Below are 17,971 nucleotides of genomic sequence, written 5' to 3'. Positions count from 1 at the left end.
CCCTTGCTTCCGCCGGCGCCGGCTTCTCCCTGCCAGCCGGCCGCCCCACCAGCCTTGAGGTGCTGGAGCCATTGGAACTCACGGGACTCCCCTCAAAGGGGGCCCAGGCACCTTGGCTTCAGATTCTCTAGGGCAGACCCCGACAGGACCCTTCAGGGGGCCGCCCTGGCTCCAGTCTGCAGGGACAGTTGGGGCTGTGGCTCCCCGGCCCCTCCCACTCCACCTCGGGCTTCCCTCACCTCCTCTGTCACCGGATGGCCTCCTCTGCCCCTGCATGGTTCCTCCTGCCCCTTGGCGTCGCTGCTGCCTTGCTCGCCCTCGCGGGTGGGTGGGCAGTGCTGTGACGACCAGCGGGCACAGCTCTCTGGGCCATGGGCAGAAGGCACATCTAGACGTGGTTAGGTCCCGTCATTAGGCCACCCAGCCACGTGTGTCATGTGGGGCGCTGGGGTTTGGAGAGGGGCCACATGGCGATCGTGGTGAAAACCTCTCCCGGCTCCCGTGTGTGTGTGTGTGTGTGTGTGTGTGTGTGTGTGACACACCCCTGCATTCCTTGCATTTTTGCACAGACCAGTGCGTGGGGGTGGGATGCTCGTTTCTCTTTCCCTACCCTCCCGTTTGGTACATCTCCGAATCCTCTGGTTTTCCATCACGCTGGCCGCTCCGCTGGGCACCGGGGCACCGGAAACGGGTGCTGTGAGCCGTGCCTGGCGAGGATGACCATCTCCCGGCTGCCCGCGGGTTGGAGGAAGCTGGCACCGCGGCAGAGGCAAAGCGCCGCAGAAGTGCCGCAGGTTTTTCATATGGAAATGTGAAATAATGGGGTGATTAAATAGAGCTGTATATTAAAGTACATCTGACATTAGAATTACCATAATGTGCTGTAGCCTTAGGCTGAGTACTTTATTTGCCATCTGCGTCGGCCCCAAATCCCCCGGGGAAGCGCTAAAATATTCTGAATAAACTCAGCTCGAGTTCTTATTGAGAGTAAAATACCATTTGTGGCACGTCGTATTGATTCGTCTTAATTGTGGTGCAGAAAAGAACATTCACTCGCTGATGACTTTTGTGCTCGGTGACAAGCTGGCTGGAGTTACTCTAACACTGCAGTTGGTTAACCTGGATGGGGCCAGGCGGGCACCTTGGCTCCAGCCGGAACGCTGCCCTGCCACGGGGTGGGGGGGGGGCACGCGGCTGGGGCTCCCCTCCAGCTTCCCCCCCTCCGCCCCCCGTCCTGCTCTCCTCCAGGGAGGGTGCTGGGGAGCGGGGCGACCACGTGGGGACAGAGGCCCCTCTGGATACCTGCCCTCTTCTCCCGTGACACCCGGGCAGGCACGGACCAGCTGGGTGCAGAGGTGGTCCTGGGAGTCATGACCCGGTCTCAGCTCGTGGCTGGCGCTGAGATGTACTAGGTATACTTGAGAAATCAAACATGAAAGAAAGAAAAGAATCCACCCATGCAGGCAAACCCTGGGTGGTTGCTGGTTATGGCGGTGGCATCTCCCAATGGTCCCTGCAGCCCTTTGGGTGGGGAGTGGCGTCGGGGTGGGAAGCGCGTATGCATTAAAGAGACACCGTCATCGGTGGGAAAACACTGGGTGATCCTGACAGCGCTCTCCCGTTCCTGAGGTCCAGTTTTCACCCTGTAATTGCCTATCATTATACACCATTTAAATATTCAAACCTCCTCCACAAACCTTGGGCTAGCATGTTTTTATTACAAATTCAGAACAAGGGAATAACCTTTAACTTCAGAGACAAATGAGACAAATTTACAAGTGCACGTCTGCTGTTTTCTTGTGTTTTATCAATCCCCGCGGACCCGAACACTTTTGCTCTAACGCCACTCAGAACAATATACATAGATTACTGCTTGTTTGGAGCGTGTGGCTATGAGTCCCTTTTGCATTCGCTAACCTATATAACTCGGCCGCCAGGCTCTCCATAACGTCAGTTATCTCCTCCCAGCTCCACGGACACTCCATTAAATCGAGATTTACTGCCCCTGCAATACTTCTTGGGGTGGAAGGGTGGAGATTTTTGTGGATTTCAGGAAAGGAGGGATGGGGGCCTGCCTCTCGAAGGAGGTTGTGTGTCGCTGGGAAAGGAGACGTCCCGGGTGGGCCAGCCAGAACGTGTGCGTGCGAGGTGCCCGGCGTGTGCCCACGTGTGTACACGGCGCTCGAGCGCGCATGCAGCTCACTGCTGGATTATTTTTGCCTGTTTATTTCTTAAGTCACTCTTGATTTTTCCATTAAATGATAAGGATGATTAGCTCTCTGCTTCCTCTTCGTGTTCTCTGTGAAATCCCTGTCCCCAGAGTTCCAGAATCCTTTCAGAAAAGCTCTGTCTTGTGGGATTGTGGGCGGGGGGGGGGGGTCCGTTCATCTATCAGCCCATCAGCACCCACTGGGCAAGCGGAGGGCCTTTTCAGAGACATCTATAGAAGGCACATTTCAGGGGACCCTAACAATGCATTTGTCTGTTTCAGGGAAGGTGTTATTTCCAGGGCATTTGAGTGCCATGTGCAAAGGGGGTCATCTGTATAAAGAGAGTCTTGAGGAATGTGCTGTACTTTTTTTTTTGTCTTTTTGCCATTTCTTGGGCCGCTCCTGCGGCATAGGGAGGTTCCCAGGCTAGGGGTCAAATCAGAGCTGTAGCCGCCAGCCTACACCAGAGCCACAGCAATGCAGGGTCCGAGCTGCATCTGCAACCTACACCACAGCTCATGGCAACGCCGGATCGTTAACCCACTGAGCAAGGGCAGGGACCGAACCCGCACCCTCATGGTTCCTAGTCGGATTCGTTAACCACTGAGCCACAACGGGAACTCCTGTGCTGTATTTTTTCAAAAACACTGTCAATGAGTTGCCACGTATAACACCACTCCAGTGTCCAGCCTCTGGTTCTTCCGCCTGACTAGCAAACCCCGCAGTTCTCAGCCTGCCCTGAGATACCCGCACGATCAGCAATGTCACTTGGGTTTGGGCCAGGGGGCTGTTTCCTGAGCCTGAACTGCACACCTGGTGTGACCACAGAATCGAGCAGTTGAAAGCGAGACTGTTCTGTGGAAATCTAGGGTGCATGGTGCCTGCAGCTGTGGCTCAGTTTGAATACGTCCCTGTACCACTGAGAAGCTGGACCACCCCGTTCCTGAAGGTGGCTTCACAGCCTTGGGTGTTTGGACAGGAGTTGTGCTAGCATGATAGGACTTCTTCTGGAGAAGGGGACTTAGACGCCAGCTTCCGTCGTTGGCTAGTGGTCCTCACTGATTGGATTTTAAATTTCCTCTTTTGTGTTTTCTCCTCTCCAGCTTCAATTCTTTGTTATCTAGTGTTTTCATAATTTGGAAGGAATGGGCCTGGTCTGAAGCAAAACTCTGCAAGGGGTTCACCTCCACCCCTTTGTTGTATCGAGATTCTGTTATACTGAACAATTTGTGATTCAAGTAGGCCTTGAGTGTGGCCTACATGTAAAAAGAAGAAGAAAAAAAAAATCAAAGTTTTCATTGTGATGGAATTCGCCGCCATGGCATTTGGTCTGTACCTGGTCCTGTTTCTTCGCATGTTTTCCGAGCCTTCTCGGATGGATCTCACCTCCCTTTTCAGCTCCACATCCAGGTCCTCCCATCGTGAATCCAGGATCCCACCTCCACGCCTCTGTGTGCGTGCAGTTTCCTCAGCCAGGCACACCCTTTAGACTCATTTTTCCTTCTGAGCTTGGCTCTGGGGTCCCCCGGGAGAAGTTTCCCCTGACCCTCCCAGGCTGTCAGTGTCTCCTCCTCTGGGTCCTGGACCACGTGGCACAGCCTTTCTTAGGGACCCAGTGGCCTGAGCCCTTCCTGGATGTCCATGGTGTCAGTAGCATCTTGCCCTGGACCGCGGGCTCCTTGAGGGCCTCCCTCTGCCCAGCGCGGGCCTGGCACACAGCAGACATGCGTCGAGATGGGCCTCTCATCTTTTGCTCCGACGATATGGTTTCTGGGGTGCCAGATGTGGTGTGACCTTGGGTGTGGTCCGGACAGGCTCCCTGGCTTTCTTAGGAGGATGGGAACGTGAGCCAGGTGTCCTCCTGGCAGGGTCTCTGAGCCTCGGTCTGGGTGATGAGGGTGGGCGGGTGTGGACGGCTCTGTCCTGGAAACCCTGCAGGATGAGCAGGGGATGGATCCAATGGCTGGAAGCACCCTTGCAGAGTTCTCCTCCCGTGCTAGCCTTTCTCAGCGCCTCTCCCAGCCCCCCTTCCCCACCTCCTTAGGTGGGAACAGAGGAGCTGCCTTCTCTTTGGTGCACACCCCCGCCCTGCCCTGCCTGCCCCTTCCCTGGAGGCTCTGAGGTCCCCCGGGCAGATCCTGCTGTGCCACAGAATCCTTTGTGCCCACAGCTTAACCCACCCCTGCTCCCTGCCCCCCCACCCGTGGCCCATGCCCCCAAGGAGTCCCTGTGTGTGTGCGGACTAGCACCGAGCACGCAATGACAACGGATGAGTGAATGGATGAGAAAGCGGGGATAAGACTCCTTTTCCTTGGGTCCTGTGACTTCCCCGGATGCTCTTTTGTTCGAAGCTAGATCCGTGGGTGTTTTTGTGCACCTGGCTGTCTAGGAGGACATAGGGGCCTCCGTTTGAGGCTGCAGTGAGGGCTGGAGGCCCAGTTCCTCAGACCAAGTTAACTCTGGGCAGCTGGAACACAACGCTGACCTCCGCTGCTCTCGGGGCAGGTGGACTGCTGCTGAGTGAGGTTTCTCACTTGTTAGGCCTCTTTCTGTTCAGCCAAGCTACGGGTGGCGTTTCCTGCCCAGAGCCTGCAGCTTGCTGGCGCTGGCCAGCTCGCTGGTGTGCGTGGTGCAGGAGCACTTTGCTGGGGCCGGTGACAGCAGTTTGCAGTCCTGGTGAACGGGCGGCCAGGTGTGTGTTGGCCACAGCACAGGCCCTGGGCTCAGACCTAGGTGTGAATCTGGGCTCTGTCACCCGGGAGCTATGTGACCTTGGGCCCCTTGCTTAACTTAATGAGACCGAGTTCCCCATTTAGTTAAAATCTGGATTAGAACTCACTTTCCAGAGTCATGAGCCCAAGTCCACCACTGGCACGTGCAGCTTGGATGGGAGTCCGGCCCACCAAAGTCCAGGGTGGATGATGCCAAGGTGTGTGTCGCCAGCGTCAAGTAGCTTTCCCAGAGGCTGTGGGAATTCGGGGGGGGGGGGCTCCCTTGGGCTGGGTCTCAGATGTCTTGCAGGGAGAGAAGGAAGGCAAGCCTTCCAGGCAGCAGAAACAGCAGGTGCAAAGAGGTGTAAAAAGCTCAGGCAAGGAGAGGACGGGAGGGTGTGTGGCCAGTGCGCAGGTGGCAGTGAGTCTGGCTGGATCCTGGAGGCGGAGTGCCCGGTGCTTCCTCCGGGCACAGGGAGGACGGCTGTCCCGCTCACCCGCTCTTCCCCGGGCGGCTTAGAGGTGGACAAGGGTGGTGGCGGAGCAGCTGGGCTCTGCTCAAGTCACCTGGCATCTCAGCGTGCCCGGTGGCTGGAACACAGCCAGCAGAGAGGCGTGGGCGTGCTGGGTGGGGCCCCAACCGGCGAGCCCGGGAAGCGGGGCGTTGCTGAGTCTGAGCTGCGCCCTGCTCCTGAGGCGGCCTCGCCCGGAGGGCAGACGGCACAGCCTGGGCAGGTTCACCCAGACCTGGGCAGACACTGGGGATGACGTGTCCTGCTGGTGATGACCCAGCGACGCCGGCCAGGGGGGCGCAAACAGAACACAGCACGGACACAGGCACTGGCGATTCTCAGGCACGGTGCGTTAGTCATCCTGCCGGCGGCCAGGGTCACGGCCGTGGACAAGATCAGCTAGGGTCCCGGTCTTGAGGGAGCCTGGAATCCGGCCCAGGTAATCCTTATTACATACATAACCCAAGGCCAGTCACGTGGCCTCGTGCAACTTACGTCCACTCTCTGAGCCTCCTTTATGGCTCCCGTAAGCCGTTATCATGATACTCATGTTGCAGGTTCTCACCCCACCTCCAGCCCTCGAACGCGTCTCTCTCCCGGGACCCTGAACGCCGCCCTGGCAGCGCCCGTGCTTTTCATGAAATCACCGAGGTTATTAGGTGCCCCCCCCCCCAATCTGAGCGCTACTGTCTCTCGGTAGCAGCAGATTCCTAGCGGATGAAGCGTCTCCAGTGCCCGCCCGTTCAATGAATGAATGAGAGGCAGGTGTAGTCACTGCTCCCAGCAGGACACACCCTGCCACCTCGTCCACTCAGCCCTGTCGGTCCTGGTCCCCCACGTCCTGGGCTCATGTGAGCTGGAATCCAGGAACCGCAGCGAGGCCGACACCCCCTCGGTGTGGTGGTGATGGCTGTCTGGGTCAGAGAGGATTCCGAGGCCCGGAGGGCAAGTGCGGGGAGGGATTGGGCATGCCTGGCACGGGCCCTGGTGGTGGGGCGTGGGCTCTGTTAGACAGAGGCTGGTTTAGGCCTTCATCACCAGGCACACTGGTTATTAGGAGCCGTTCTCTTACTACTTTCACCGCCCCCAGCAGCAGCAACACCCAGCCAAGCGCTTTTATTACCTTTCCATGAGATAATCGGCCTGATTTCACCAAGTTGTGGCAGTTCTAGTCAAGAACAACGCATCTCCACGTTTCGCTAGCTCGTGGTTGGAACGAAAGGTGAGGTACAGAGACACACAATGGGCCCGTCACCTCCCCCGGGTCCCTGGGCTTGGGAGCGGGAGGCGCCCAGGTCGGTGCCCTTTCCACTTTCCATTGGGGGTGTTTATCTGGAGCACATCTGGCTGTGTGGCCTTGAGCCAAACCCCTCTTCTCTTCCAGGCCTCACTCTCCTCCTCGGTAGAATGGTGCCCATGACAGTTCTTGACCTTGGGAGCTGTGGTGAGGACAGTTCTTCTTGGCTGTGGGCGGCTGATGTCGGGGGTTTAATAATGGTTTATTGTGACTGCTGTCATCATTCCCTTAGCTCCGCCGTCTGTCTTGGGGAGGCTGAGGTTTGTTTGAGAGGAAGCATTCAGAACAAGCAGGGACACGTATAGGTTTTGTCAATCAATGACCAGGCTCAGAAATAATCTGAACACAAAACTTAACCAAGACCAGTGGACATTTTCTTTCTGGGGTCACGAAAGGGGAAAAGGGGAGGCAGTCTTTAGCCCAATAAGTGGTCTCCTGATCGGGAGATAATGGTGATTTTTTTTTTTTTTTTTTTTGCTTTTTAGGGCTGCACCCGCGGCACATGGGGGTTCCCAGGCCAGGGATCGAATTGGAGCTGCAGCTGCTGGCCTACACCACCACCACAAACACCAGATCTGAGCCGCATCTGTGACCTACACCGCAGCTCACGGCAACGCAAGATCTTTAACGCACTGAACGAGGCCAGGGGTTGAACCTGCGTCCTCATGGATGCTAGTCAGCTTCCTTGACCGCTGAGCCACGACAGGACCTCCTAGAGACAATAGTGATCATAAATGCCATCACTTTGGGACGGAGGAGATGGCGTTGTTGGCAGGCATGGATTCTGGAGAAAGACTGGGTGGTTGACCAGTGAATCCGGCCCTCTTCTTGGACACTGGGCACCCCGAAATCCAGAAAGGGGAAGGGGCCTGCCCAGGGGCCCCTGGGTCCAGCAGCCAGCCTGCCCCTGGACGGGTCTGCCTGGCATCCCATGATCCCCCACCAGGTCCTGAGTGGCTCACCTGCTCCGTGAAACACGTCCCCGCCAAGACCAGGGACCCTGGTGGACCCGACTGTGGTCCATCAGTGGGAAATCTACGCCCGTCACGGGGAGGACACACATGGTGTGGCAGGAGGACCTCGGCCTTTCCATTGTGAAACAGGACCTGCCACATGTAAAGGGAACGCCCCATCTCTCAGGGGTGCTGGGGGCGGCTGGGATGGAGCGGGAAGCCTGAGCTGCTTCTCTGAGCTCCCGCTCATCACGCGCTGGCAGGCGTGTGGTCCTTGACCTGCCTCCCTCAGAGGTCACGTGAGGGATGCTGAAATGCCAAACCAACAGTCAAGAGCCCTGCAAACTGCAGAGTGCTCTGTGTAGAAGCCAAGACCCAGTTCTGACTTTCGTGTCCAAGTGTCAGGCTTCTCATTTCTGCCTCCAGCTTTTGGGGGAGAAAGACCTGGGCTGGCAATCCCCTGCTTGAACTGGGAGGTGGCGTCTGCTTGCCGCTCCCTCTTGAGCAGCCATGAACGACCACATTCCCCCCAGGCAGGAATCCCCTTCTATTTGCTATCGCTTAGCCTTAGGAGGGGCCTCTTAAACTCTGGCGCTCAATTACGGCCTTTTTATTGAATAATAACTCAGGTGTGCTTTTCATTGAGCATCCCTGATACCTTTATTGGTGTTATTTCAGGAACCCGAATAATAAGGATGAACAATTATTTAAATGCTCATTAAAGAAAAAAAACACACAAAACACCAAACAGCTCCTAGCAGAGGGAGAGTAGCCTTGCGTTGCAGGAGCCCAACTGCAGGTTGGTTCCCAAGAGTCACAATAAAAAATGATGTTTCCTCAGCGTTTGCATGTTTTGACTTCCCTGGCACCTCGACTGCATCAGGCAGGCTGCTTTAAAATTCCGCCGCGGTTTTATTACTGCCAGCCTTACGCAGGAAGGCTTCCCTGAACCAGCCACTGCCAGGTACAAGACGGATCATAAAAAAATGAAACATGCAGAGCCCAGCCGTAACACCTGCACGGTGATGCGCAGATTTTGTCGGGTGTGTCCACGTGCGGGATCTCGTTTGCTCCCTCGTCCCTCCTCGGAAGCAGGCGTGTTGTTCCCCCTCCACTGATGAGGAAACCGAGGCTCAGAGAGGTTAGGTACCTCGATTGATATCACTCTGCCGCAAATAAGGCAGAGGTAGGCACCCGGGCTGCTGTCCAGGGTTCTCGTAACTGAGAGGTTGCAGGGAGGATTTGGAATTTGAGAAAAACATACAGGTCTCCCTTTGGAGCGTGCAGAGCCAAGAAGGTCCAGTGGATTCTAATATGTCTGAGGAAGGAAGCGCGCAAGCAGACCAGGAAAACGTGGGCCCTGGATTCTGTGTCTCCAAGCCCGATGGAAGGATCCGAGTGCAGCTGACGTTTCTGGGTCTGTAGGCTGCATTGCTGGCTAGGTTGCTTCTGAATCTCTTCGGCATGGACCTATCCATTGGAACCCCAGCAGCCACAGTGGCAGCGTCTTGGGACATGGATCCTCTCTGGGCCGCCGGCGAAGGTGGATCTTCCAGCCCCCTCCCCCGGCAGGTGGCCTGGAGCTCCAGGACGGGGTGACAGCCCTGAGTCTGAAGCAGCCGGCTCCCAGGGGTCTTCTGCGTTTAAACACGAGCCGTCTGCGACCATGTGTGTGGGGGCTTTAAAATACTCAGCAAGGTGGCGAAGAGAAAAATAAAAAAAAATGTTCCAAGTGGCTCTTCTCTGACATGGTTCAGTTCTCAAAAAGCGAGCAGCCCCCGTGTTGAAGGCTACTTCCAGGCGAAAGATAACCAGGAGTGGTGACATGGAAAAGAACGTTTTATTTTCAAAGGAAATTCCAGGAGAGTAGAAAGAGCGTTGTTTAGGGAGCGCCTTTGAGGGCTGGGAGATTTAAAAAGTATTGGAAGCTGTCAGGTCCTGGGAAGTGAGTCACCTGCAATGAACATTGCCACCTGCAGTGGAGGGACGTGGGGGAACCAAGTTGGTTCAGGGGTGGGGGAAGAGGGGCCCTGGGATCCCATTCGATGGATACAACACAGAACGCTTCCCCACCTGATGGACAGGTAACCTCCTCCCCAGGCGGCTTCAGTTAGAATCTTAAAAGTATCTTTTGCTCTTTTTTTTTTTTTTTTTAATTTTAAACAAGAAATGGAAACATCCGAGTTCTTTAGAACATGCAACTACATGCTTCTCGGCAGCTGCCATTTGAGTTTTAAAAATACATATATATTTTAATGGGCCATTCTGGCTGCATTGCAGTCTTCATTCTTGGCCTGCCCGGGAGTTCTGCGCTGGCTTCTGATACCTGCATTCCTCAGGAGCCATAAAACTTTCTAGAAACTGTGTGGACATCAGAATAAGAAACAGGAAGTGCTCTGGAGACATGAAGGACATGAAGATGAGGACAAAGGCGACTGGGCCAAGGGAGGGGGCCCGACTTAAAAACACGAGGAGCCAAGCAGCCGTGGGCCGTCACTCGATTAATGAGAGTGGCTGCAGCCAGGGTACAGAGCTTCACGTGAAGGCCTATGACCTCGTGGAAGTGGCGCTTCATTTGTGTTTTTAGCGGCTGGTCAGAAAGGGAGTTTTTATTTATCTTCTTATGTATTACTTATTTATTGTGCCTTGCTCCAGAAAAAAGTTTGAGGGGGACTCTGCATACGATGGCTGCTGGCCAGTCCTCCTGTGAGCCTGTCTGAGGGGAGAGTTCTGCTCCCCACATCCATTAACCAATAAGCTAGGGAAGGAGCCGGTGCCGCCAAGAAGCAGGTGCTTTTCTGTGCCAGCGGTGTGGCACACAGCAAGGGGGGCTGGGGAGTGCAGCGGCCTGCCTGCTCCAGCCTAGGGCCTCCTGCCTGTTTTCGGGGGGGCAGCCCCCCTCGGAGGTGCCCACATGGGGAACCGAATCATGCAGATGTAACTGGGGGAAGGCAGGTACCCAGGCATCCTGGAGAAAGAGAATCGTCTCAGAATTTCTCTGGGAGCTGTGTGTGAGGTAAAGCTGAACTTAGAAGAAGAAGAACTTAGAAGAAGCTCTGAACTTTAGAGCTCTTTTTTCCTTTCTCCCCCCACCCCCCCACCGCCTATACCGGCTCCCCACACTGGTCTCAACCACCAAACATGCAGACCAAACAAGACACGAGTGTGCAGTGAGGCCCGCGTGCAGACACCGGGCTTGGGAGGCATGTCTTGGTTTCTGGCAGTAGGTGATCTGGCCCAGTTGGCTCTGTGTCTGGGAGACTCTCCACCCTGCCCCCCTGCCTGGTTTGCGGGGGTGCAGGCCCTTGGTACCTGTTGGGTCTAAACTGTACAGAACTCGGGGCATCTGGTCCCGGAGCCGCTTGGTTTTTACTGCTAAGGGTGAAGCCCTGGAGAAGCGTAGTTTGTGGGTGAATCTCCCGGGGAGATGGGGGTTGGCTTCCCCCCCCCCCCCCCCGACACACACACACACGGACCCAGCCTATGGTAAGGAACATGCCTGCAGCTACTGTACTTTATCAGCGTTCAAATCTCCCAGGTACAAGAAAGTCTGAAAAAACAAAAGGGGGTTTTCAAGATTGTGGCTGTGATGTCCTGTTCCCTTTTCCTTCCCTGGTCAGTGAGCAGATCTGATGGTGGGAGGCAGGGCCTGCCCACACCCGCCCCATCCACGGGAGGCATCAGGAGAGAGTCTGGCTGGAGACGCAGCCAGTTTCACCTGTAGGTCAAGGACAGCGGCCACAGGACCGGCTCTGGATGGAACATGCAGGCTCCATGCAGTGACTGCTCCAGTGAGGGACACAGACAGGGACGTGTTGGTTCTGTGCCACCAGTGTCCACTCGGATTTGCTCCTGATGCCACCAGTGCCAGTTTGTCACAAATCCCTGCTTGCTGCCATTCATCCTGACTGTCTTGTCAGATGTGACATTCCTTCACTCAGCATTTCTGGCACAGGACTTCATGACCTCACGTAGGCCAGTGGCCACCCCTGCCCCCGCCTGGCGTCTGTAGAGGCCAGGTTAGACACTACTGCTGGGGGGGAACTTGTGTGAGGCCATTCGAGCAATGCGGGTGGGAGCCATCACCCAGTCGTGATCTTTACAACATGCTGAATTTCCTCTGTCGCTACACATCCGTGTTGAAATTAGACAGTGCTTGGGCGGTCCCGTGGTGGCTCAGTGGAAACGAACCTGGCTAGTATCCATGAGGATTCGGGTTGGATCCCTGGCCTTGCTCAGTGGGTCGGGGATCCAGCGTTGCCGTGAGCTGTGGTGTGGGTCACAGACGTGGCTCGGATCCCACGTTGCTGCGGCTCTGACGTAGGCCAGCAGGTAGAACTCCGATTAGACCCCTAGCCTGGGAACCTCCATATGCCATGGGTGCGGCCCTAGAAAAGCCAAAAAAAAAAAAAAAAAAAAAAAAAAATCCTAAACGACACAGGGGTATCAGCTAGTTCCCTTAAAATGTTTACAAGGTGATTCAGTGTGTTTTTCAGAACCTCCTTGGATCATATTTTGCTGAGTGATGGGGGCCAGGGCAGTTTTGCCAGTCCCCCGCCCCCCCACATTTGGCAGTGCCTGGAGAGATTTTTGACCCTCATGACTGGGGAGCAGAGTGCTCCTGGCTTCTAGTAGGCAGAGGCTGGGGATGCGCCTGAACCCCCTGCAAGGCACAGGACAGCCCCCACGAGAATTCTTGCCCTCTGAACGCCCCCAGGGCCTTGCTTGACAATGCGGATCCAACTGTGGCTGGTGTGAGGAGGGCGCTGAATGCTCGACGTGTGCTCCGCCTTCTTTTCTGCCGTCCAGCTGTCCAGCCGGCCGATACTCCCTGCGCTTGGAATCAGGCATTCTCCCCAACACAGCTCCTCTGGCCTTTGAGATAATGGGTGTAAGGGACCCTGTATTTTAGGGGCATAAACCAAGGTCTAACTGGCTGAAGTCCATGCTCGATCTGGGCGTTGTCGACCACCTGCCCACAGAGCAGGTTCCCGGTCCCTCTGCCGGGGGTATGTCGCTCTCGCAGGCCTGGGCCTGTTCAGGAGGGGTCCGGCGGCCGCCGCGGACATCCGCGGATGCCCTCCAGGGCCAGTGGCCCTGCGGTGCGCGCGCCCTGGCCGCCTCTCACGCTTTCTCTCTGCCTTTCTGTCCGTGTGTCTCCCCAGGTAAAGATGAGCCTTCCAGCTACATTTGCACAACATGCAAGCAGCCCTTCAACAGCGCGTGGTTCCTGCTGCAGCACGCGCAGAACACGCACGGCTTCCGCATCTACCTGGAGCCCGGGCCGGCCAGCAGCTCGCTCACGCCGCGGCTCACCATCCCGCCGCCGCTGGGGCCCGAGGCCGTGGCCCAGTCCCCGCTCATGAATTTCCTGGGCGACAGCAACCCCTTCAACCTGCTGCGCATGACGGGCCCCATCCTGCGGGACCACCCGGGCTTCGGCGAGGGCCGCCTGCCCGGCACGCCGCCGCTCTTCAGCCCGCCGCCGCGCCACCACCTGGACCCGCACCGCCTCAGTGCCGAGGAGATGGGACTCGTCGCCCAGCACCCCAGTGCCTTCGACCGAGTCATGCGCCTGAACCCCATGGCCATCGACTCGCCCGCCATGGACTTCTCGCGGCGGCTCCGCGAGCTGGCGGGCAACAGCTCCACGCCGCCGCCTGTGTCGCCGGGCCGCGGCAACCCTATGCACCGGCTCCTGAACCCCTTCCAGCCCAGCCCCAAGTCCCCGTTCCTGAGCACGCCGCCGCTGCCGCCCATGCCCCCCGGCGGCACGCCGCCCCCGCAGCCGCCCGCCAAGAGCAAGTCGTGCGAGTTCTGCGGCAAGACCTTCAAGTTCCAGAGCAATCTCATCGTGCACCGGCGCAGCCACACGGGCGAGAAGCCCTACAAGTGCCAGCTGTGCGACCACGCGTGCTCGCAGGCGAGCAAGCTCAAGCGCCACATGAAGACGCACATGCACAAGGCCGGCTCGCTGGCCGGCCGCTCCGACGACGGGCTCTCGGCCGCCAGCTCCCCGGAGCCCGGCACCAGCGAGCTGGCCGGCGAGGGCCTCAAGGCGGCCGACGGCGACTTCCGCCACCACGAGAGTGACCCGTCGCTGGGCCACGAGCCCGAGGAGGAGGATGAAGAGGAGGAGGAGGAAGAGGAGGAGCTGCTGCTGGAGAACGAGAGCCGGCCCGAGTCGAGCTTCAGCATGGACTCGGAGCTGAGCCGCAACCGTGAGAACGGGGGCGGCGGCGGCGGCGTGGCCGGGGTGCCGGGCGCGGGCGGCGCGGCCAAGGCGCTGGCCGACGAGAAGGCGCTGGTGCTGGGCAAGGTCATGGAGAACGTGGGCCTGGGCGCGCTGCCGCAGTACGGCGAGCTGCTGGCCGACAAGCAGAAGCGCGGCGCCTTCCTGAAGCGCGCGGCGGGCGGCGACCCGGGCGACGACGACGACGCGGGCGGCTGCGGGGACGCGGGCCCGGGCGGCGCGGTCAACGGGCGCGGCGGCGGCTTCGCGCCGGGCGCCGAGCCCTTCCCGGGCCTCTTCCCGCGCAAGCCGGCGCCGCTGCCCAGCCCCGGGCTCAACAGCGCGGCCAAGCGCATCAAGGTGGAGAAGGACCTGGAGCTGCCGCCCGCCGCGCTCATCCCGTCCGAGAACGTGTACTCGCAGTGGCTCGTGGGCTACGCGGCGTCCCGGCACTTCATGAAGGACCCCTTCCTGGGCTTCACGGACGCGCGCCAGTCGCCCTTCGCCACGTCGTCCGAGCACTCGTCCGAGAACGGCAGCCTGCGCTTCTCCACGCCGCCCGGGGACCTGCTGGACGGCGGCCTGTCGGGCCGCAGCGGCACGGCCAGCGGGGGCAGCACGCCGCACCTGGGTGGCCCGGGCCCCGGGCGGCCGAGCTCCAAGGAGGGCCGGCGCAGCGACACGTGCGAGTACTGCGGCAAGGTGTTCAAGAACTGCAGCAACCTGACGGTGCACCGGCGGAGCCACACCGGCGAGCGGCCTTACAAGTGCGAGCTGTGCAACTACGCGTGCGCGCAGAGCAGCAAGCTCACGCGCCACATGAAGACGCACGGGCAGATCGGCAAGGAGGTGTACCGCTGCGACATCTGCCAGATGCCCTTCAGCGTCTACAGCACCCTGGAGAAACACATGAAAAAGTGGCACGGCGAGCACTTGCTGACTAACGACGTCAAAATCGAGCAGGCCGAGAGGAGCTAAGCGCGCGCGGCCCCGGGCCCCCGCGCACCTGTACAGTGGCCCCGTTGCCAAGCGAGAGAATGCTGACTTGCCGCCGCGTCGTCGTCGTCGTCACCGCCACTCGGCAGCCCGGGGGAGGCGGCCCCTCCAACCTAACCTGTGTCTGCGAAGTCCTATGGAAACCCGAGGGTTGATTAAGGCAGTAAAAATTGTGGAGCCTTTTAACTGTGCAATAATTTCTGTATTTATTGGGTTTTGTAATTTTTTTGGCATGTGCAGGTACTTTTTATTATTATTCTTTCTGTTGAAATTCCTTTAAGAGATTTTGTTGGGTAGCCATCCCTTCTTCAGTTTCTTCCTTTTTTGTTTTTTTTTAAACCCGGTAGTAGCCTGAGCAATGACTCCCAAGCTATCTAGAGGGGAAACATCTTTTAAATTATAATTTTGGGGGGGAGGGCGCTGCTTTTTTGAAATCTAAGCTAAGCATGTGTAATTTCTTGTGAAGAAGCCAACACTTAAATGACTTTGAAAGTTGTTTACTTTTTTAGTCCTTCTTTTTTCAGTCCTGAAATAAAAAGTGGCATGCTTTTTGTTTTTTTTTTTAAAGGGGGGGTGCAGATGTACAGCGATAACAATCTTTAAAGTTGTAGCACTTTGTTTCAGATTTGGAATATGGGGATGCAGCACTGATGTTGTCCCAAATAACAGAGGCCTTTTCTGTGTTGATTTCAACCCTACCGTACATGAGGAAACCTTTGCGTGGTGGTGGCGGCGTGGGGAGAGGCATCCCCACCCACCAAAAAACCTCAGCACTGCCAGAGACCCAGGGGTTTTTGAGGGAGATGGCCCAAGAGCGTTCTAAAACTGTGCATTTCTGGCCGATCTCCATTTCTTGGAATGTCGATGTGCCCTGAGATGCCCCCTTCGCTATTTGCGGTAGATTAGACTGCCTCCGATGGGCTGGGGATACTTTTGGGGGGTGGATGGTGGTGGCCCGCAGGAACTCCAAACACAAGAAACCAGCGGTGTCCTTTCAGGCGTCTCCTGGCTTGACTGCTTCTCTCTAGCTTTTTAATCACCCCCACCACAGAAATCCTAAGTCACATGTTGCTACAGGGGACAACCGATCGTTTCTCAAGCAGACAAGTGTCCTGATGGCAAAATGAGGGAAGTTCGCATTCTCTCTTGTCATGCATCCTGATGCCCTGGTGCAGACAGGCAGGGGGAAATCTCGTGAATTTCAGTTCCCTTTTTACCAGAAATCGGGAAGAGTTCCACCCGGAGGTACCCAGCGCTACTTCCCAGGTTTTTTTTGGTGTGTGTGTTTTTTGTTTGTTTGTTTGTTTGTTTTTCTGTCCCATTAGGTTGGAAAGTACTAAACATTGGACTGTTGAGATTAGACATTTGGATTCTGTTGACCCGCACTTTAAAGCTTTTGTTTGCATTTAAATTAAATGGCTTCTAAACAAGAAATTGCAGCATCTTCTTCATTTTGGCCCAGAGGTGGGTTAAACTGCAAGGGACCGCTGAGATTGAGTGTCAGTATTGCTAAGCGTGGCATTCACAATACTGGCACTATAAAGAACAAAATAAAATAATAATTTATTGGACAGTTTTTCTACTGCCATTCAATTTGATGTGAGTGCCTTGAAAACTGATCTTCCTATTTGAGTCTCTTGAGACAAATGCAAAACCTTTTTTTTTTTTTTTTGAAATGAAAAGACTTTTTAAAAAAGTAAAACGAGAAAAGTACATTTCTTTAGAAACAAACAAAGCCACATTTCCTTTAAATAAATTTTTAAAAATCCTGGTTGAAGACATGACAATGCCATAAGACCCAATCAAATGAAGAAATAAACCCAGCACAACCTTGGACATCACTAGCTGAATTATCCTCAGCCCCTTTTGTCTGTGGGACAACGCTGCTTACATGTGGAGTGGAGGTGATTTACTGCTGAATTAAAACTCAAGTGACACAAGTTACAAGTTGCTATCGTTGAATGAAAAAACAAAAACAATTCAGGAACAACGGCTAATTTTTTTCTAAAGTTAAATTTAGTGCACTCTGTCTTAAAAATACGTTTACAGTATTGGATACATACAAGGGTAAAAAAAAATTGTGTGTATGTGTGTTGGAGCGATCATTTTTTTTTTCAAAGTTTGCTTAATAGGTTACAAAAAAAATGCCACAACGGCTGCGTGTATATTGTTTTCTTTTGGTGACGGGGTTTTAGTATATATTATATATATTAAAATTTCTTGATTACTGTAAAAGTGGACCAGTATTTGTAATAATCGAGAATGCCTGGGCATTTGACAAAACAAGAAAAAAAAAAAAACCCTTTTCTTTTCCTTGAAAATGTTGCAGTAAAATTTAAATGGTGGGTCTCTAATAATTTGTTCTTGTCACAGTAACTGTAAAGTCGGAGTTTTAGTAAATTTTTTTCTGCCTTGGGTGTTGAATTTTTATTTCAAAAAAAAAATGTATAGAAACTTGTATTGGGGGATTAAAAGGGGATTGCTACACCATGTAGAAAAAGTATGTAGAAAAAAAAGTGCTTAATATTGTTATTGCTTTGCAGAGAAAAAAAAAAATCCACATTTCTGATCTGTACTTATTTTTCTCCTCCCACCTCCCTCTGGAATGGATATATTGGTTGGTTCATATAATGTAGGCACTTGCTGTATTTTTACTGGAGCTTGTAATTTTTTAACTGTAAGCTTGTCCTTTTAAAGGGATTTAATGTACCTTTTTGTTAGTGAATTTGGAAATAAAAAGAAAAAAAAAACAAAAACAAGCAGGCTGCCATAATATATTTTTTTAATTTGGCAGGATAAAATATTGCAAAAAAAAATTTGTATGTTAAGTCCTATTGTACAGGAGAAAAAAAAAAAAAAAAGGTTGTTTGACAACCTCTGAGGAAAAGAAACAAAAGGAAGTAGGTAAATGCTTTGGTTCACAAATCATTTTAGTTGTATATATTTTTGTCGGAATTGGCCTCGACAAAGGACTGTTGGAATAGATAGGGCTTCACTCTGAACGCCCCCAACCTTGCATCAAGGCTCCCTGGTGTGGCCACAGCAGACCAGACGGGAAAT

General features: G+C 54.9%; 1 protein-coding gene across 4 annotated transcripts in view; it reads left to right on the top strand.

Annotated features, from left to right (window-relative positions):
• The window catches only part of BCL11B (BCL11 transcription factor B), a 93,973-nt gene extending 76,306 nt beyond the window's left edge, over positions 1-17,667 (top strand). For 3 of the 4 annotated variants that reach the window (XM_084966266.1, XM_084966264.1, XM_084966265.1), the window contains one exon: positions 12,849-17,667. In XM_084966266.1, coding sequence (XP_084822392.1) covers positions 12,849-14,893 — 2,045 coding nt within the window. In that variant the 3' untranslated portion in view covers positions 14,894-17,667. 4 annotated transcript variants of the gene reach the window in all.
• Positions 17,668-17,971: the final 304 nt, after the last annotated feature.

Source organism: Sus scrofa, chromosome 7, assembly GCF_054392235.1.
Source record: "Sus scrofa isolate SSC_HxYL_T2T_F1_AM1 chromosome 7, Sscrofa_HxYL_maternal_Yorkshire_Landrace_v2.0, whole genome shotgun sequence".
NCBI lineage: Eukaryota > Metazoa > Chordata > Mammalia > Artiodactyla > Suidae > Sus > Sus scrofa.
Note: the sequence above shows the minus strand (reverse complement) of the source record. Positions and strands in the feature narration are given on the sequence as shown.